A 21,737-nucleotide genomic window follows, 5' to 3' on the forward strand; every position below is an offset into this window, starting at 1 on the left:
GGACATTTATTTTATATTGAGTACAAAAGAAATCTACTGAAAGGACTTTTAACGAAGGCTTCTATATCAAAGATCATATCAGTACGTCAGAAATTCAAGTTGGTGAAAATTTATGAAGGTAAATAAGGGAAAATTAAAATAATATTGTAGTTTTAAAAACAATTTATAAAAATATTGTTGTTTTGAAACTATTTACAAAAATATGGTTTTTAATATGTCGAATGTTGAAAATTCGATCAACTTTTTTTTTTTTTTTTAAAATTTTCTATTTTATAAATATGGTTGTTTTTTTATTGTTTTTTTTTAATATGTCAAGTGTTGAAAATTCGACCTATCTAGGTCGAATTTTCAACATTCGACCTTTACCCTTTTTTTTTTCTTTTTTTTTTTTTAAATTTTCTATTTTATAAAAACAATTTCTGAAAACATTTTATTATTTTATTATTTTATTTAACTTAACTCTAAAAAGAAAAAATTAAAAAAAATAATATCTCATAAAAATAAAAAAGTGTAAATTAAAATATCTTATTTATATAAAAATAATTACAAAAATCAATGTGTCCCACAAGGTGGATGTCGTCAATTTCGAGCTGGTTGTCGTCGTCGACTTCGAACTTGAGGTTGCTCTGGTACCTTTGCAGGCGCTTCATAATATAAATATTCATTATGCTCTCCACGATCCCGACCATGTCCATGCACGTATGAAGACGAGGGACCAGCCTCTGAGTCATAATGTCCTGAAACAAATGCTGACATCATCATCATCGGACTAACATAATCAGTTTGACTCTGTGTCTGCATCATAGGGGCAACTCTTCCACATTATTGGCAACCTCATCAAACTCATCCTCTTCCCGAACAGGTCCTCTACGTCTAGGAGCTAGTGGAGGAACAATAGGTATATCGTACATATAATGTATCTCCTCCATATAGCTTTGGTTGTCACTATATATAGCAAGAACCTGGTTCAGATCATTCGCAACATCACAGAGTCTACTATTGTTCGATCTCTGTGAACTATAAAACAATTATATAATATTTAAAATAAATTTAAATTAAAAATAATTAGATAATATTCATTCATTTACCAGATGACCCATAGTTGCTCCCGGACGAGTGATATAGTGCCTTGTGATATTATTATACCAATGAATGTAGTCTTGAGTGATATCCCTGTCAAACTGTTCAATAGAAATCCCCACTGCAATAAACCTTGCACGATAGTGCCATCACACTACCAAATGTGCAACTTTTTCGGACCAATTTACAGTCCTTAAGTCGATATCATGCAGTAGGGGTTTAGTATTACAAGGCGATGGGACATCCGGCTGAAAATCGAATTGTCTCATCATCCTGTCAGGAAGATGCCACTCACCAATGTGAAAACATATGAGAAGACTCATAGTCCGCCATATGTTTTGACCATTTGTACAGAAATTGGGCAAAGAATGCATAATAATTTTGTACGGCTCCTAAATAACCTGAAACACAAAATATTATATTGGAGAACATTAAAGACAAATACAATAAAAATGTGTATAAAATAATCAATTTGGTTCAGTGTTAATGTACCTGATTAGGTTGAAGCAGATCAAACATGTATCTGTACTAGCTGACTACATGTGTGGCTGTCCTAGTCACACAAAATTTGTCTCTCTACCTAAATTTTTAAATTGATAATTTAGATTCTAAATTAACTAGATCAGTGATATAAAAATTAAATTGAATTAAAATAACCTATCGAGAACTGTAGGCTCGTTCAGCTAACTGAGCGTCATTGACATGTTGTAGCTGTGGAGTCATCGTTAGAAATCGCTCCCAAGCCCATAGTTACAAAAGTATGAGAGGCCCAACTATCTCACGAACCTCAGGTCTTGTTGCTTTGCATAGTTGTCTATACAACCATGCCAAACATGCTCCACCCCATTAATACCGCCCCGCATCATAGAGGTTAGCTAATAGTGGCAGAAACATCAAATAAACAAATGACTTAATTTGTCGGAAAACAGACTTCCACCCATCATTTGTAGTATATATGCTTGCGCATATCTTATGACGGTTTCCTCGTCTGCATCTCACAGAATTGTGTTCCTAACCATATCAAACTTAACCTCAATCCTTTAATTTTTTCGGCAGGTGGGGTCACACCAAGGTACAGTTGATAAACTTGTGACCAGTCATCGTATATCACTCTAGTGACCGGCTCACCATCAACATGTAACCCCAACAACACTTCTATATCTTGTAGAGTGATAGTGCACTCTCCAACAGACATATGAAATGTATGCATCTTAGGGCCTCTACGACCAAAGCTGTGATCAGATGCTAGTCCAATTGAATAATCCCGATTTGGCAACCCCATAGAATACAGATGTGCGGAGTAGCGGTAGTATTCGAGGGTGGAGTGAGATAGTGCACTGGAGAACTGCCTCTCGACGCCTGCAAGATATTTTTCCAGTAGTACGATCTCGCTATATAACAGATGATCGATGAATGGACTACAAAACATCGGATCAACAGGTCCTGGGTTTAAAGCCATGATCTGAATGGAAAAAAATATTTATTTCTCAATTAAAAAAATATTTATTTCTCAATTAGAAGAATAATATACAACTTAATTAACTAAATTAAATATACATGATAAAAAATTATTTATTTCTCAATTAAATAATATACAACTTAATTAAAAGAATAATATATAACTTTATAAATTATAATAAAAAAATTGAATATATAATATAAGTATCTACACTTAATTAAATATACATAATAAAAAAAAATATTTATTTCTCTATTAAAAGAATAATGTACAACTTTATAGATTATAATAAAAAAATTGAATATACAATAAATTGCACATGACGGGCATATTAGGGTGCGTGATCCAGTTCTGTATTATAGTCAAAGCTTTGTGATGTGTGTGCAATCATTGATGAATCCAATTGCACATGACTTTGACTCAGTTCTGAATAAAAACATGTATGCTGCTCATCGTACTTAGTGATCTCGAACAAGCCACTAGGCGATCATGTAGTAAAGCTCGACGATCGTGTAACACTTGGTAGACGATCGTATAGGCTTTGAGAAGGCGATCGTCTAATTGTAATAGCTAAGCGATCGTGTAGGAGTTTGTGGGCAATCGTGTAGTGAGGAAAGACAGCTCTCGAGAGTGGGAGTTCGGAAGACGCTGTTGTGGAGAGGTCATTGCAGTGTGCCACTCATCGTGTACTTCCACTAGGCGATCGTGTAGCACTTGGTAGACGATCGTATAAGTTTTAAGAAGGCGATCATCTAATTGTAATAGCTAAATGATCATGTAGAAGTTTATGGGCGATCGTGTAGTGAGGAAAGAGAGCTCTTGAGAGTGAGAGTTTGACAGACGCTGTCATGGAGAAGCCATCGCAGCGTGCCGCTCATCGTCTACTTCCACTAGGCGATTGTGTAGCACTTGGTAGACGACTGTATAGTAAAAGGTATGTGATCGTATAGGTTCTGAGACGGCGATTGTGTAATAGTAATAGTTAAGCGATCGCGTAGGAGTTTGTGGCCAATCGTAATGGATTTAGTAAGCTATCGTTTAGTCATACTGAGCGATCGTGGAGAGATTGTAAATGACATTTAGCATCCCATAAGCGATCGATTAATCTTGTTTGATTCCTATCGTCTAATAAAGTTGTTCATCGTTCACTTATTCTTTTCGGAATTTTGCACCTATTGTTACGTTAATAAAGAATTACTAAACAATCGCATAGTAATTCTACTAAACGATTGTGTGTGATCATGTATAATTACTAAACGATCGCATTGTAATTTACTAAACGATTATGCGCGATCGTGTATAATTATTAAACGATTCTTCAAATTTTGTCCTCTTTCTTTACTTTCATTTAGGTCGAGGGTCAAACCCTCGATCTCTTCTCTAATTTTCGACAGGTCTAGAGTACCTCTTCAAATTTTGTCGTCTTCTTCAATTTCTTTTAGGTCGAGGGTCAAACCCTTGACCTCTTCTTTAATTTTCGATAGGTCAAGGGTTGAACCCTCGATAAAATATTTAACACAAAATTCCCGCCCTTGAAAATTCCAAAACAACTAAAGATTTCTAAATAGTTTTAGAACCACTATATTTTCCTAATCACAATATTAAAAAAAAACGGTGGTAAATAATTCAGGCTGAAATATGTGGAAATGGCAGTGCGTTGGGAACTTGAGATATACCATTATTATTATATACCATAAATAATATATGTACGGACAAAATTGGATTTCCAGTTGCTCACAAATTTATGAGCTCGTGTACTCAAAAACCTATATATATATATATATAGAAAAAAAGGTAGAAAAATTGAGGTGGCTTCATTCTCCAAGGGCATTTTGGATGTCTTGCTCTTATTGTCATCGCTATGATTTGAGTGAGGCTTCAACCAAAGATATTTTGAAATTTTACGAGCATTGTGGTAGATTAAAGTAGATGGATTTGCAGTTTCATCTGCATTCTCTGTAACGTTTTATCAGGCCATCAAGCTTCCAAAACATCCTCTTTCATTTGCTCCAGCTGTTCCTGTTCATTAAAATCTTCAAATGGTGACGACCCACTAGAACTATCACTTTCATATGGAGTGGTTTCTCTTGGGGATGAGGGAAGGGACTCCCTCTGTTGAGAAGACGAACCTGTTGCATTATATTTTCAGTGTCAGAGTAAATACCATGTGAAATAATTTATTACTAATTTCTTGAGTGAAATATTCAGAGGTCATAACGAGAGACAAGTCCTATGATCCTCAGTGCAATAGCTGCCCCTTTTGCTCGAGTATTAAATAACATTGAGTTTCATCTCAAAATTAATTGACAATGAGAGAAGTAGCTCATTTATCTTATAAAGAGTGCAAGGTTCCCTTGATTTTTTCAACGTGTGATCCTCAACAAGTATATTCTAATAAATAGTGCAGAAGTCGAGATACCTTTCTGTCTAGCACGGAACTTTTTAGTATGTCGCCTAATAAGCCTTTTTGCTTTTGTGATAGTGAGCTGCCGAGCAAACGGTGAGAATTCAGCATCAGTGTCGCTCCAGTCACCTTGGAAATCATTGTCAGCTTCACCCCTCATTGTACGCAAGACAAATGCTTTGGCCTTGCGACGCTGATTGTTGAAGAGACCCCTGATGGAGGTAACAAATCCATCACCTGCCCCATCACTTGGCCGCTTAAGCCAGGTTATTGGATGTTGATCGGATTTCCCTGCCAGACCACCCCCTTCATTGTCACTTAAATTAAAGTCACTGTCAGGAACAACCGTGTTGTTGGGTTCCTTTTGACTATGTGCTTTGTCTTTGAACTTCTTACCCTGCATGAGTGGTGGTTAAGATCGTAAATAACTGAACAAATAATCCAGAAACTCACAGTCGAATGCAAAAACACAATAAATTCCACTTTACTTCCTCTCTGAAAGCTTAGTTGTTTCAGTTTTCATCATAACCAAGCAATGCATTGGTGACTTGCAAGCTGATAAATTCAAATGTGAAAGTAACGAAAGCGAACTAAAATAGTGGAAAGGAACTATAGATGAGGTTGCTACTGGAATATGGAAACTGTATCATTCGTGTAATTATGCAGAAGATCATATCTAAAAGTTCACCTGCATTCCTGTAACAGACTTTAGAACTCCCCAGATGATATGCTTTTTAACTCGAGAAAACAACCTACGCCAAGTCCCAGTGAACTCGGCACGATGGAATGTATCCATCAGCAACTTTAGGTCATTGACGACAAATCTTGATCCTTCGTAAGTAACCAACAACTCAACCTGTCTCAAAAGTTAGTTGAGTGATCTAAAGAGGAATCTACAAAATACGGTTTCAACAATTAATTCGACGAGGAACTTTATGGAATGAGCTAGCTAACCTGGCTTATCTTGATATTGTGGAACTCCATCAACTTTCGAGGTCTGGATCTTTTCTCATCCTGGGCCTTTATTCCCTTCTTCTCTTCATGGGATGAGCGACCAGCTTTGATAGCTTTGGGATCTTTCAATTTATTACTGCCTGATTCATCTGGTTGCTCGACAGAACCCAGTTGTCCACTTTTGGTAATGCTCTGCAAGACAAGTTCAGTAGCAACAGATTCGGCCACAGTCTCTTCCCATGACCTATCGAAAGAAGATGTTCTTCTTAACTCAGGGACTGAACCACTACCAGAATTAGATTTAAGGTTCTGTGTCTTTGATCCCTGCATTGAAAGTATCCAACATTTCATGAGATTAGATGATCCAAAGATGGAATACAGCTCACGTTTGATCAGTTCCAGAGGTCTCAACACCAATGATCATAACTCCAGCAGTTCCATCTTTCTAAATGAAAAAGAAATCATCCAATCTTTCCTTTTCTTCTTTATTTACTATTATCAGAAAAGAAAACTGGCCCCATGAGCCACAAGTAAGCTTAAGAAACTCACCTGAGCAGATTCTGCGTTGCCAGATCCTTGACCACCGAGGGAGAAGCCTAATTTGGAAAACATCTCTGACTCTTTTGTGTTAGATGCAGATACTTCATGAACTGAGGAACCTTTCCTTACACGCCTTGAACCTGCAGCCGTAGAAATCTTCCATGCTTCCTGTAGCACAACGTAAGCAACTCAAAATCTATACTTGGGGTAAACTAAAATAGAAGGTTGCCTTCCACTGAGGAGTTGGCTCCCCTTAGAAACAAAGCTTTCAACTCACCTGCCGTCTCTGTGAATCTTGTTCTTCCTCTGGGAAAAGGTACTCCCACATCATCCGATACATTGTTTCAGTCAAGTGAATTTTGAGGGGATAAATATCAACCTATAAGAGTAAAGAATAACACATTAAGCAAACAATCATGTACCGAAAAATTAAAGTGATCAAGATGATTCTGCTTCATGAATATTTTTGGTAAACAGAACTACAATATTATTTTTAACTGTTGAAGTCTTGTTCATGCAACACATGCACCGGATAAAGTCAGTATCAATTCCTAGCAGGACTTGCTGTCTCAGGATTATTCAGTCTGACAAATCCCTTGCAGGATATGTTCATCTTCAAGGTGCACTTTTATTTTTCTTTATTAATGTCGAGGAGCATTTTCTGAGAAAGAATTCAAGATTATGATAAAAACTAGGGTGTATAATACACAACCAACTATCCACTGTAAAAGGGGAAAAGAAAAGAAAAGAAATGAAAAGAAAAGAAAAGAAAAGAAAGAGAATGAATTGCTGCAACCCATCCACACCCCCTATGCAACTATAGTTCAAGATATGATCTTCCACAAAGCTAATGGAACATCGACTCGAAAACCTATCTGATAACTGGTTTCCAACGCCGAATCAGCCAAAAAAAAGAAAAAGAAAACCTTCTTCTTGTTCACCTAAGTTAAGGTATGGATACAAGCTCAAAAGTCCATTTAGTTAGCACTGTGAAACATCTAAATTGACGATGCCATTATTAAACCAAACATTTCCTTATCAGTTAATAGTTCAACGAATTTTTGGTACTCAAAACTACTGTTCCCTATAGAGGAAATGCACACTATAACGATTTTTTACTAAATAATACAAATACATATTACTCAAACATTTGGAAAAAACAAGGGCACTAACCTGGAACATTTCAAGGAGTGAATTTCCATCCCTAGGAGCTCCCTGTTTTGCATCCACTCGAAGCATGACTAATCTGCAGCCATTAAAGTAGATGCTGTAATTGTCTGAAAACCATATGAAGTAATTAATACCCAAATTTCACAAGGAAAAACAGGAAGCTCATTTTCAAAGGGGAATTATGCCATTTTTCGTATATCCAATAGATAACAGAAATAATTTGTGTGTTTGTGTGCATGTGTTTTTTTATAAATGGATTTTCTTGTTCAGTATGCCTAACCTATTAACTCAGAGACACCTACACCTGTCCCAAAGCTCAAATCCATCAAGGTTTTTTCTTATTGAACTCACTCAAATATTTAGCTAACAGGACCAACCCTTGGAGGCACACTTCACTATTTTACATATTTTGTGAGGTTGAAAATGATAATCTTGAATCACCAAAAAGCATTGATTATATTAGAACTTCAGACGGAAATTAGCATGTGATCCAACAAAAACCATCCCAGGGGATAGGGATGCAACCTAGACAGACGTAGACTTTCACCGAGAATCAAGAGAAACAAATAAAAAGAGCTGAAAAAGAACGTACTTTCCCCACTCTGATGGAGGATTCCATGCTGATAGAAGCATGTCAGACTTGGCATTGGGCAAGCAATTTCGAACAACAAAAAACTTCGTAGTAAACTGAGCAATGCCAACATCTTTGTAATCCCGGTCAAAATCATAAAACTGTAGTAACAGATGGTAACCACGTATTAACTACAATAATCAACCACCACCGTAATTGTAGAATGCTAACAAAAGAAATGAATAATGTCCAAAAAAAAGTTCAACTGACAAGCATTAGTTTACAACTGCCAGGATTTCACCAATCCTTTCATCCTGGTTAATTTGTAAAAATTTGAACTATCAAACAACTGTGATATTTCTTGTCTAAAAGGATAACATGAAACATCTTGAGTGTAAAACAAACTGATAATGTGTGCAAAAAGATAACATGAAACATCTAAACCTAGAAACAAATACTAAACTTGCCCAGTTTTATTATTACAGAAACGTGAAAATGTTTTATTAAACAGAAGCATACAAAAAGGAGGAGATGAGATATCCCACAGCATCAACTAGCCTAGTTGTAACTAACAAAAATTCTTGATAATAGGATTTTTAAGATCGAAGCTTGCTGAAAGAACGTCTATATAGAGGAGCATTTTTAAATTCTTCTACTCTTCTTTATAGCAGTTTTCAAGTATGGAAGGGGCAACTGAATAGCGTTTTTGGCATGATTTGTGGGTTTCCTCTGAAATTAGAAGTCTCAGTTTCCTTGTTTATTCAAGATCTCTACCTCCCACTTTGGTTTGGTCTTTGTTCCTTGGGTTGGCTTTGTGATCTTGGCTTATCTCAGTTTGCAGTCTATTGGTTTCTCCAACATACTCAAGGATTATCGTTCTCAGTTGCTAGCTTTTCTCTTGTTTGGCACTGGCTTTTAAGTTCTTTTGATCTTTAGCAGTGGGATATATATATATATATTTTTTGGTCTGTTAGGTTTATAAGGTATTTCTCATATGGAGATGTTTACATTGTAGTTCATTTGTTTTAATCTGTTTCTTTCCCCTCTTCAGGGTTTTTGTATCTTTGAGCATAAGAAATGAAGGGCATTTTTAGACTCTCACCATGTCATTTAGTTCAGCTTCTGCAAAAGATTTACCATCAACAAGCATGCTCCAGACTACTTTATCAATTTTCAAAGAAATCCGCATAGCATATGAAGGACTTTTGTTCTTCTCCTTCTCCATCAATCTTATCTGAGCAGCTTTCTGAAGAGCCACCCTCAACGATGCAGATGCCATCTTCCTAGACTTTTGTGCATTTACAAGCTCTCTTTTTAATCCTTGCACCTGGAAGGATGCACTTTGATTATATACCTCTGTCAAGCTAAATAGTAGTGCGCAAGAACTAAGATGAGTATGGTCATGCACTATCAACTTAAATGTATATGCGAGGAATATCTTATAAGCAAGATATCACTAGCTAAGGCTACCACTACCACGAAAAGAAGGTTCAAGGATGTAGATTGTAACCATATGACATTTGCAAAAAGATAAAAAATAAAATAAAAGGACGTAAGTTATAACATAGAAATAATGAAGTTCTACTTTGTCAAAAAAATCATCAACAGGTGACAATCAACCATACCACATGCATGCTCACAAGCAGAGCTAAATTTTCAAATTGAAAACTATTCCTAAATTTAGAGAAACAACATATATTAAAATTACCAAACTCACAATCCACGTTTAGGATGATCAAAAGAAATAACAAAAACAGTCCAAAATGTAGCTCACCAATAAGGACTTTCCACCAGAAATCATCCACATCTCACCATCTTTTTCTGGATTTAGGTCACTACCACCGTCACAATAGAGAGACAATTTTCTAATATCATTAACAAGTAACCTCTTTTCCCGTTCTTTCCTTTCAAGGTTGATTTTTGCAAGTTCTACCTCTTCAACACCATCAGGTACAACCTCATCGGCTTCCTCTTCAACATCTTCACCATCTTCCGAAGGAAATGAAAGACTACTATTTCGAGGCCTGAAATTACATATGCATCAAGCATTAACTCCTAGTTTACATTTTTTTTTTCTTTTTGAAACGAAACTCCTACTTATACATGCACAAGCAAATTAATCAAATAAAATATACATTTGTATATCATGTACTGTTGCTATTTTAAGAACTTCGCAGTTCATGTAACTTTTGTATAATAATGGAAAAAGAAATAATAATAGGATAATCCAAAATTCTATCAAGTGTTGCTATCAATAATTTATTTTTTGAAAGGAAATGAAACTTTTCATTGAATTAATGAAAAGAGACTAATGCTCAAAATACAAGGAAATAAAAAATTCGAAAGACAATATGAGACAATCACGAACACAAGTTTAGGAACAACATTCTATGACATAAAATTATTTAAGCTGAAAAGACGATACTCCCCATCCAAACCTTCGCTATCAATGATCACCTTGCCATATATATATATATATATGTATATATACATATATATATCTTATATTGGAACAACTTTTATTGAGTGAAGATAAATGAATACATGGACATATAAAAAACCAAGCTCACAAAAAAGAAAGCTGGACTATAAGAAAGGGCTCCAACTATACAAAATAGAAGCTATGGAGTAATTAATCAAAATATACAAAATATACCTTGCCAAATCCTAGTCTCAAAAGAAGAAGAAGAAGAAGAAAGATGTAATTCCAACCAAAAATAGCAGAATATAATCATTAATACTGTGATTCCAGAAAAACTGAGAGCCATAGACAAAAATTCATCGAACATACTTGGGAAGCCGTGCAAAGAGGAGGTTTGTTAACACGTCAACCATAACTTGAAACTGACGAGAAGTCATTGTTGCTGTTATATTTTCAGAAGTGAAAGTGAGCTCTTTTAATGGCTTCACCTGCAACAAGATCATTCAAACACATTAATAACACTAAATTCAAGACTAATACACAGACTAAGCAAATTAACTCTGCAAGCCAAACATTTAATTAAGACATCTGAACTTGCCCCAATTTAGGTCAACTCTCTTAAAACCCCATCTATAGATCAAAGCCTAGGCTCCAATGGTTCGATTAAGTTGTTGAATTACCACTAAACTCAATCTTAAGCTTGTGGCCATAGTGAATTTAATTTCAAATCAAAACCTTCACATACCTTCTTGCTTGTGTGCTTCATATTAGCACAAAGCTTAATATGTGGTTCTCAAAATTAATTAAAGAGCAAATAAATTATAAAGATTCAAGCACACAATCTCTATCTTTGATATTATCTTAAAGCTCTACTAAATCCAAAAGCTTGGGATAATGGGTCAGGTAAATTTAATCTCATTGCAATAATTTAATAAAAGTGTCATGATCTGGAGCTTTAGGCCTGGCAATACTCTTTACATAATGAATTACCAATATGTAACCAGCATTTCCTTGCTGATTCCAATTTTTTAATTTTCTTTTTTATAAAAGGAAACAAGACCTTTCATTATTTCCTTGCTGATTCCAATTTTTTAATTTTCTTTTTTATAAAAGGAAACAAGACCTTTCATTGAATAAATGAAAATGGACTAGCTCAAAAGACAAGAAAACAAAACAAAACAAAAACTTACCAAATACACTGAGAGCAATACCTAGGACCAAACAAGATAATTAAACTAGTAAAATAAATATATTCTCGTTTATGCGTAAGACTTAGGAAAAACTGCAAAAAGTTGGGAAAGAGAACACCAAGAAGAAGCTTTAACTCAGGCAACTTCAAATTGATCAAACTAAGGTCATTGCTTGTCTTGAAAAATTCATTTGGTTCGATGAGATGGAAAACATTCTTGAAGACTTTAAACTTCAGCAACACAAAACAGGGTGATCAACCACTCTTTTACCCTCTTATGAACTCAAAAAGTGCTGAAAATCCAGCACTTCATCATCCTCTAAAAACCGTCTAAAAGAGAGTAACTGCAAGCCAATGGTCTGTTGTCATCGCTAAGCTTAAACAAAACAAGAGATTCAACTGGCCATGCACCCAAAAAAAGAAAAATCCTCTTCAAAGAAAAATTTTAGCCCCAATTGGCCAGTAACGCCAAATTACTATTTTCCAAATCACCAAAACTGAGGGCTCCACAACTTACCGAAGGGGGTTGAACTTAATACCATTATGCTTGCTATATTCAACTCTTGTATGAATAAATCCAAGCCTAGAGCAGGTAGGTGGAGACGTGAGCTAGGGTAACCAAAATGGCATTCTTTTCCAACCATGTTTCAATTGATTTTTTCTTTTTTCTTTTTTTCTTTTATTTTTTATTCATTTATTTTGGTAAAAGAAACTATTCATTAACGTAAAATTAGGCAAAAACCCCAAGACTTACAAGGCATTATAGGAGGGAAAGCCAATTACTGACTAAAAAAGATAAACTGAAATGAGTAAATGGGTGCTTCCTTTTACACCAAGAGAAAGCTGTAGACAATACAATTTCCATAAAACAAGGAAAAGAGGAAAAAGAATCATGAAATAGCCGCCTGTTCCTTCCCTTCCTTAAGCTCCAAAAGAAAGCACGAATAATGGCCAACCAAATTGTCATTCCTAGTACCACCAAAAGGATGACCCACCAGCAATGATGCCAAAACATCAGAGATGCTATTAGGGCTAGAATAGGACCATCCAAAAGCAGACAAAACAATAACCCAAAAACTAGCAGCAAAGGAACAGTGCAAAAACAAATGAACCGGCGTTTTAGTATGCCTCTGACACATATGACGCCAAGAGGGAGAAAGAGACATATAAAGCAAACGGTCAGTAGTATTAATGACACCTCCCAGAAGTAACAAAATACGGAAAATAACTGCAATATGCTAATCAGTCCCCCATACAAGGAAGAGCTAGCCTTCACGTTTAAAAGGATAGCTGGAAAGTATGAATGGGATGGTCCTGTAACAAGTTGAACATAAAATGTTCACACAAGGAAGAACTCGCCCATGAGTTCAGAACGGAGGACTGTCAGAGAGTGAGGATTGTATGGAAGCACACAATTTAATCCCAACTTCTTCCAAATCAACATTGATCTCAACAATAGAGATCTTTGACTCATTAAGAGATAATCTTGCTCCTTTCAAAAAGATAGTAAAAACATCCTGCCACTCTTGAAGGCAGCCTTTAGTACTTGGACAAAAGATGAGTGTATCGTCAACAATTTGTGGGTGACTTATCAACATCCGGCTTGAATCCACCCTAAAGCCTTGAAGAACTCTTTTTCCACAACAATAGCAAACTGAACAACCAAGAGCATCACCAACAAACGTAAACGAGAAAGGGGAGATGGGATACCTTGCCTAATCCTTCTTTCGACATAAATCTTCCCTCTTATAATCAAGATCGAAAAATTGGCACTTGCCAAGCAACCACCAAGTACTTGGACAAAAGATGAGTGTATCGTCAACAATTTGTGGGTGACTCATCAACATCTGGCTTGAATCCACCCTAAAGCCTTGAAGAACTCTTTTTCCACAACAATAGCGAACTGAACAACCAAGAGCAACACCAACAAACGTAAACGAGAAAGGGGAGATGGGATACCTTGCCTAATCCTTCTTTCGACATAAATCTTCCCTCTTATAATCAAGATAAAAAAATTGGTACTTGCCAAGCAACTACCAAGGTACCCCTTATCCACCTTTGGCAAAACCTATAAAAGCAAGGATCGAATAAAGGGCTCCAAGCCCTCTCACATTCCAAGACAGAAGCTTCATGATATAACCAAAGAACCATTATTACTCCTAACATCCTTTTCTTCCTGACTCTCTCCACTAACCATCTTATTCTCCCATGTGCAAAGCTTACTCACAATCTCCCTATTTCATTTTTTGCTAACCACACAATCCTTTGATGAGATTGGGAAAATACACATTTTCCATTTCCTCAAAGAATGAACAAACTTTCTAGAGAAAGGGTAACCCTGCTCACTATCCGAGTCCATGACAGGGGAACTAGCTTTGCAGGGTGATTCATTATCTTCCTCCTTCTGACAACCATAGCAAGATGATTGGATCTAGACCATGTATTTTGATTGCAATCTGGACAAGTATGAATATGTTGGTGACTCGAATAAGCACAGAATTGGAAACCAACATTCCGTAATTATTTGATAATTAGCCTTGTGACCTATACAGATTCTCCATGGGCTATTTTGATAGGAGTTGAAAGTGCTAGAACAACGTAAAAGATCCATTCTAACTGTCATGGTCCTTATCAAGTAAACCTTCGACTTGTAGGCCCATCACCTTCTCCTTGGGGTTCATTCAAAAATGAGGTAAGTTGAGTCAACTCTAACAAGGCCAATATGATGTTACACATCGAGCAGTAGAGGAAAGCTTATTAACGTTCATTAGAAATGAAGCCAGTAAATTATTGAAAGAAGACAATAAGATTGGTATGAGAAGATATAATAATCGAGCCTAGTGCTTCAAGCATCCATCCAAAAGAAGTCTGACGCTTCTACTAAATCACTAGGAAATTCTTTACTCAAAGTGTGTTATGAGATAGGAGCTTTCATTTTTAATCCCTTGGTAGGACGTCATCTTGGGGGTACAAGTAAAACCTCTTGTCCTTCTATGAGAGTTCACAAGTGTTCACTTTTTCTTGGTGAAAAAATCCCAAGTTAAACTATCAAGGATGATCATTCTGGACCATGGCAGGCATTTAGTTTCATGGAACTAACAATTGTGTCCGTGCATAGCCTCCCAATCCAAGCTGCCTTGGGCTGATCTCATGAACTATGAAAGCAGACCCATTTTTGGTCTAGACAAAACGCAAAATTCAATGTTTTTAGGCAGAACTCCATTGCCATTTCATGCATGGCTAAAGCCCATGAGGCCATGCTTTCATTACTACTATTGTTGATATAATGTTACATACCTCACCTTTATCACCAAGCAAAGAAGTGCTATGTCGTCATCTTTAGTCTCATGTGCTTCCTCAACCTCAAGAAAGCACTCTTTCAAACAATGCACATTTTCTCCACATCTATGACAGTTTAGCTTTGGTAAATTGGCTAGCTAATGATGCTCGAGGCTTCTTGGATAAGGTCTTGATAAGGTTCAATGCTTCATGGGTCACATTCTTACTAATTGGTTTTCACTGATTACCTTTTATATTTCATTCTTTTGAACTAAAACTCTTCGCTGTAATTTTGTAGTTTAGCTATTTGTTCTTTGTTTTTGGCTCATTTTGTCCTGCTATTTTTTGGGTTAGACTCATTGCGACTTCTTTCAGTTCTTCCCGAGAAAAAGTTGGGTTTTCATTTATTATGATTATGTTTTGGAGGAAATGGTAAACTAGTAATGTCGAGTAAACTTTCAAAGACTGTTCTAGGAAAGACCACTTCACTGATTTTAAGGATTAAAGTAATACTCACAAAAAGATTATTTTCTAATACTATTTTAATTTTTTATACAATTCGTTCTAGTTGAGAGGTTTTTTTTTTTAAGCAGTTTAATATGTTGTCTTCAACTTTGTTTGAGTTAATTTTCCATGAAGGATAATGGAGGTTCGTTTAAAGGTGAGGTATGTGACATTACGTGGAGATGCTCTTCTACATGTAAAAACTGTATGTTCTCATCACGTAGAAATGCTATAAAAAAGATAACTAAACTAAAGTAATGAAAGATAAACAACAAACCTTTAACTCTGGAGTTCCACCCTTGTGCCTTGTGTATCGGAAGTACATGTCACAGGGCATGAACACTCTTTCAAGCAAAGCTCCAGTTCGCTTTACTTTGGGAGAACTTCTTAGAATTTTAGGAAGCCACTGCAATCCAGCCCCTGGATCAACATCAGTTGGTGCAACATGAGCCTGAACATGCTCCAACATCACTGACAACTCCATCCGTTTCCATGTCATTTGGGGCTCACTCTCTGAAATTTGCACATTTCCAGTGCCAAGAGCTTGCTCTATCATGTCATGGCCAACTTGAAGGACTGAATGGAATGATCGTGCTAAAACACGCCCGCTAGCAGCAGCAAGCAAGAACCTACCCTGTTTCAGCAACAGAAACAACATGAATCATCACTAAAACATCTTTGCATGTGATGGAAGCGACAAAATGTAACAAACCGATAGTAAATTATTGTTCTTTTAAATATAGGAAAAAAAACATATTTCATTGATGTGATTAAATAAAGAAAAGGGGAGAAGGTTTCCCAATTCAAAAACGATCTAAGTGAAACCTGAAATTTAATCCAAAGAAAATGAGAGAGGTGTAAGATGTTAAATATGGATTAAAAAAAAAAAAAAAACTGTGTATCCCATCTACTTTAAGTTTTTGGGTGAATTTGTGATTTAACAATAGAAGATCCTATGTTCAAACCCAAGTAATGTCATTTCTTCTCCAATTAAAAAAAATATTTTTTAATATTGATTTCTACTTGTTAGACCTTCCACAACCAAGTGAGAACAGTGTTAAACATTTATGAAAAATTAAATTTACTATTACCCATCCACTTAAGTTTTGGGTAGATTGGTGATTTAACACAAGAAAAGGTTCTTATTCCAAACATTCAAACTATTTAGGCAGAATTCAAAGGAATAAAAGGATTGAAAATTCCATTTTATTTAAGATAATATACAATAATATGATTGACCGCTTGGGTTTACATTTTCATGTTGTACATAAACTAATTTTCTAGAATTTTTCTTCTGATAATGGAATGATGACAATAAAGGCGCACAGAAGAAAATAAAAGAAATGAATGGCAATACATGCATTGGATTCTAAGCGTACAGCATTCTGAAGCTATATCAAAATATAATGGAAGGTTAGATCTTAAATGACCTTTTCACCTCTCTTCCACAGAAAAGGAAATTTTTTATTAAAAACAAATCTTCCTTTTGGTAAGAAAATTTCATTGAATGAAATCAGGGGAGAATCCCAAACATGAAAAGGTGATTATATAAGAAATCTTAATACAGATGGATATCTTCTTGGTGAGTAATATCCATATCGTTGAACAATGAAACAAATTTTATCATGAAATGTCCAGAGAAAAAGCATTAATCACCGAAGGGAACAAGACAATCTCATTTAGCAGATATTAGTTGCGTGGTTCACAACAATTACTTGCAATGTTTAGACAGAAAAAACGATATTTAGAAACCGTTGTGAATTTAATCCTCATGATAAAGTTGGAGTCTGAAGGTACTCTTTAACTTACATTAGCTTCTTCTGAGTGAAGATTGAATTGTGGCCCCACCACATTCACCTGGAAGAGACGAGTCCCCTCATCCTCTTCGTCATCTAACTTTCCATTTTTTCCTGAAAAAAAAAATTGCCTCTTAGCCCACAAAATATTTGTCAACAAATGACTAAAATCAACTTTTTTTCCAATATGACCCCACATGTCCCAGACACATGCTTCAATCACAGCAAGATTCATCATCAAGGTAGAACTATAACGGCATTGCCTTTTTTATAAGAACTATAATGCTACTATTTCTGTTACAAACAAATGCCATTATTTCTGCTATAAATGAATGCTCAAGACGTACCAGGTGCAGGAGACGATAAGTTCTCCCCTTTATCTGTAGATGATAAATTCTCTGTTTTAATGCAATGAGATGTAGCTGGCTGTAATTCTGAAGTCTGTGGCTGTGATGTGGAGGAGGCAACTGTGCCATCATTGTTAGGGGGCTTAGAGATCCCACCATCTTCGCACACTTGATTTTTATCATGTGGCTCGTTCTCCTCAAGTAATTTCCTTTGTGCATATTGCCTTGAAGGGGAAGGCTTTGGAGGTTGAAATGCCTTGGATAGACCACCAACAAAAGACCAAACAGCATCTCTGTTCTCAATTGTCCATAGAAGTTTGAGTCCATAAACAAAAATACGCTGGCAATTATCAGCTACGACCACATTGTATCCATCATCATCACTTGGATCAGATCGTGTATGTTCATCACTCTCACTCCCATTTTCAAACTCAGACCTTACATATGTCATCTCAAGGTTTCTTCTTCCAGCCTCTTGCCAAGCTAATAACCTAGCAGGGTCAGCCTTTGGAGTCTGCCGCCTAATTGTGAAATAATCAGATGACAAAAGGAATCCATCATCACGATGTTTTTCAGTTGAGCTGCTCGTTATGTTGCCTTTCTCCACAGGGACTTTATCCATGGAAGCAGATTGTGAATTTTTTCTGGTCATTTGAACTGCTTTTGCAACACTGCTGCAATTTTCTTTATTTATAAAAGCCTTTGGCATATGAAGATCGAGTCCTTGATAGACAAGATCGAGGGTCTCCCGCTTGCATTCAAATGTATATTTCTGCTTGCCTCGACTGTAACCAAGTTCATATTTCAGCTTTGCCATGCTAAAAGTCAATCCTTTTGCTGGATCATCATCATCTAATGGCACGTGTCTTATCTCAGGAGTAGTAATATCAATTCTGAACATAAACTCAGTCATTACTTTGTCCAAGGGCAAATTACCAGATCTTACAGCCCGAGGAACACCAAAACGGGCCCATCTAGAGAAGGTACGGAGTTTGTGAGGAGGTAAGTAATTCAAATTCCAGAACTTAACAATCCACGCAAGATCATGAGCTCCAAAATTCAGTCTTGTAGAACACTCAGTAGTTTTCTCAATATTATCCAACAATTGTTTATCACCCAAAGGAAGAGGAGGCCTAAGAGAGAAATTCCACTGGAGTGACAGAGATGTGGATCTAAATGGATCAAACACTTTTTCACGAGCTTTTCCTTCAATGGGAAGTGAATGTAGATAATGGTTCAATGGTGTTCCAGAATCACATTCCCAGTCCATGTTTACTTCAAGGGTGAAAACCGGTGTTTCAAGTAATGGACCAGATATGCCTTGAGGAAGTTTTAAACCACGAGTATTAGCCATACTCTCCAAACTGCTGGTTAAAATCTTAAAATCCTTAGCAGAAAGAAAGACACGACCATCTGACTGCTGGATCTCCATTTGACCAGATAATATTTGAAGTTTATCAAGCTTTTCATAAGGATCAGTAGTTGCAAGAACATTCCACCATGTCTCAGAAAAGCATAAAGTGATATTTCCATGAATGTAGTACCTCATATCATCCCACCATGGTAAGCTCTTCTCTTTTTTTGGAGGCACAATAAGTGGACCAGGATTCCTGACACTAAGATTAGCCCTTCGTAAGGCCACAGTGAAAGCATAACTGACGTCAGCAAAAACTGGTTCATATCCCACTCCAAAAGATAGCTCCGCTTTCTTAAAATGTATGGGCAAGTTTGAATATGTCTTCATAGCAGGGGTTGTGCCACTAGCAGAGCGTAGCATCTGCACCTTCCTCCATTTCCCAACAAACACCTCTTGTTGCATTTGAGGTTGAAAACTCGTAGCCTGGTTGAAAAGTGAAAATATAGCCATAATCAAATGGAACAAATTCATGAATCTTAGATGCAAGGTAGCATATGACTGCTACATGTGGAATCTTACAAGGCCAGGTGACTGGAAAAGATGAGCAGTAAACAAATGTAGGGTAGAGATTCTTAGGGTTCAGTAATCATGATAACATTAGAAGTCTGAATACCCTATTAACATGTTCCTTCAAGTGTTAACATGCTAACCAACCATTCAAAGGGAGAGGGTCCTCTAGAAAGAGACAAGGTTTAAGCTACACTATTTTGCTCGCAAGTATTTAAGGAAGCTTTAGTTTTCACTTCCCTATATAAAACCCATCATTCTTCCTCAAGTAATTTGGTTTTTACCCCCTTTTTCCTTTTCTTTTTCTTGAAGCCTCCTTACATTCTTTGTTCTGTTTCAAAATATAGCTCGATAGAGGTTAGAATCAGTAGAATTCTAATTTACTGTTTCCTCCATCCCCACCGTCTTTCCTGACCTTGTTAAGAACTAATACTCTCTTTATCTCTCTGAATGCAAACAGCCTCCTCTCTCTCTCACACAATAAAAATTAATTTCATGGATAAATGAAATTGAGGAAACCTCCAACAACAAAGGCAGAGTGAGGAAACCTCCCATTGGCATACAACAAAAAAGATTATTACAATTTTAAAAACCTCGTTATGGTGATCTCTCTCCAAAAGTTTCAAGGGATTTTCGATTCAAGACATTTATCTAAGTTGGGAGAGTTTTATGGTTCATTTTCAGTTACTCTTGCTGACATTGATATATTTCCTTTTATATTTTTTGTAACTTTTGTTTATGTGGTTTCTTTTGAATTTTGGATTTTGTAGTATTAGTCTCTTTCCATTTTCTAAATAAAAAGAGTGGTTTAAAAAAGTTTTGGTATCTAATTTTTCATACTTATTCTACTCTAGTCAGGAAACATTCAAGTATCATATTTTCACCCCTAAAATTACTTGTTTTTGCTGTTAACTTTTTTTGTGAATCATTTTGAAACTTGACACCCAACCCACCACGTATATAGCTTCAAATACTTGTCTAACATACATCCACTTATTGAATGAATGAATGATAAGCATGTCCTACCACACTTTTTTTTTAATGTGGTATGAAAAATTAATAGTAAGGACCAAAATGATATTTTATCAACGTTTGAAAGTGTAGAAACCAAATCAGAATAAGGACCAAAATAGCATTAAAATGGAGAAAGAAAAGAGAGATCATAGTTACAGAAAAAAAGTCGATCAAGAAAGCATCACAACTTAAGATATTGTTCCATTTACGGGCTCTAGTTGGAGTGCTCAACACATGTTACTTTGTAACTATACTTCATACCATTCTCCTTGATGGTAAGATCTTTTTGTAATAGTGTGTTGAAGGAGGGTGCCAACCAAGCTCAAGGCTTCTCTTAATGTTGTTCGGTGTTCTCTATCTAATCTCCTTTTTAGATTCTCTATGCAAGACATTTGTTTGAACTAAGAAGTGTGTATAAAACCATTTGTTTGAATAGGGATGTATGTACGGAACCTTGTTCCATTTGTTGTTTTTTAGTTTATTTCACTTTGTATCTTTTACGCATTAGTCTCTTTTTATTTCTTCAATGCAAGGTTTTGTTTCTTGTAAAAAAAATAATAATAATAACATTAATAACATAAATAAATAAACTGCAATTTCTTTCTGCCCCTTTGGCCTTTTCTATTCCTCTCAGGCCAAATTTTCATAAGATTCATTTAAAGCCATTTAGCTCGATGGATTTGCCTGTATTTGAAAGATGACCCCTAAAGTTAAGTGGATGAAATTTATAGTCCAATCTAACTACTGCTTTTTCTTTTTTTCTTTTTTTCTTTTTTTAACAATTCACTCACTACCGAAAGAGAGACAATATTCTGTTGAAAGACAGCTTGTAGAAGTCTTTTGAAAGAATAAAAGAGGGGCATCTCAAAAGCATATCTCCAGCATACTGTTCAGCCAAGCAACAGCAGCTGGGATGAAGGTACATGTCAGAAAACCTAGCAAAGGTGTATTTGTCCCTGCTTCACGATAAACTTTCACTTTTTTCAAATACTATATTTGCAAAGATGGAAGAAGTATATACACATTAGTTAAGGAACTACACTTGTCAAACTCCCCACTCTGGCATGTCTATGATGAACAAAAA

General features: G+C 36.0%; 1 protein-coding gene across 1 annotated transcript in view; it reads right to left on the reverse strand.

Annotated features, from left to right (window-relative positions):
• Positions 1–4,192: 4,192 nt before the first annotated feature.
• The window catches only part of SAB (HYPERSENSITIVE TO PI STARVATION 4), a 31,253-nt gene continuing 13,708 nt past the window's right edge, over positions 4,193–21,737 (reverse strand). The window contains exons 10-23 of the mRNA XM_039029102.2: positions 17,716–19,555; positions 17,382–17,482; positions 15,850–16,206; positions 10,970–11,088; positions 9,953–10,202; positions 9,281–9,505; positions 8,200–8,339; positions 7,611–7,683; positions 6,715–6,816; positions 6,447–6,605; positions 5,898–6,221; positions 5,632–5,799; positions 4,959–5,340; positions 4,193–4,668 (exon numbers count right to left, since the gene is read on the reverse strand). Of these exons, the coding sequence (XP_038885030.1) occupies positions 4,517–4,668; positions 4,959–5,340; positions 5,632–5,799; positions 5,898–6,221; positions 6,447–6,605; positions 6,715–6,816; positions 7,611–7,683; positions 8,200–8,339; positions 9,281–9,505; positions 9,953–10,202; positions 10,970–11,088; positions 15,850–16,206; positions 17,382–17,482; positions 17,716–19,555 (4,392 nt within the window). The 3' untranslated portion in view covers positions 4,193–4,516. The remainder of the gene's footprint in view (positions 4,669–4,958; positions 5,341–5,631; positions 5,800–5,897; positions 6,222–6,446; positions 6,606–6,714; positions 6,817–7,610; positions 7,684–8,199; positions 8,340–9,280; positions 9,506–9,952; positions 10,203–10,969; positions 11,089–15,849; positions 16,207–17,381; positions 17,483–17,715; positions 19,556–21,737) is intronic.

This window comes from Benincasa hispida, chromosome 4 (assembly GCF_027475165.1).
Source record: "Benincasa hispida cultivar pf3 chromosome 4, pf3_genome.v1.1, whole genome shotgun sequence".
Lineage (NCBI taxonomy): Eukaryota > Viridiplantae > Streptophyta > Magnoliopsida > Cucurbitales > Cucurbitaceae > Benincasa > Benincasa hispida.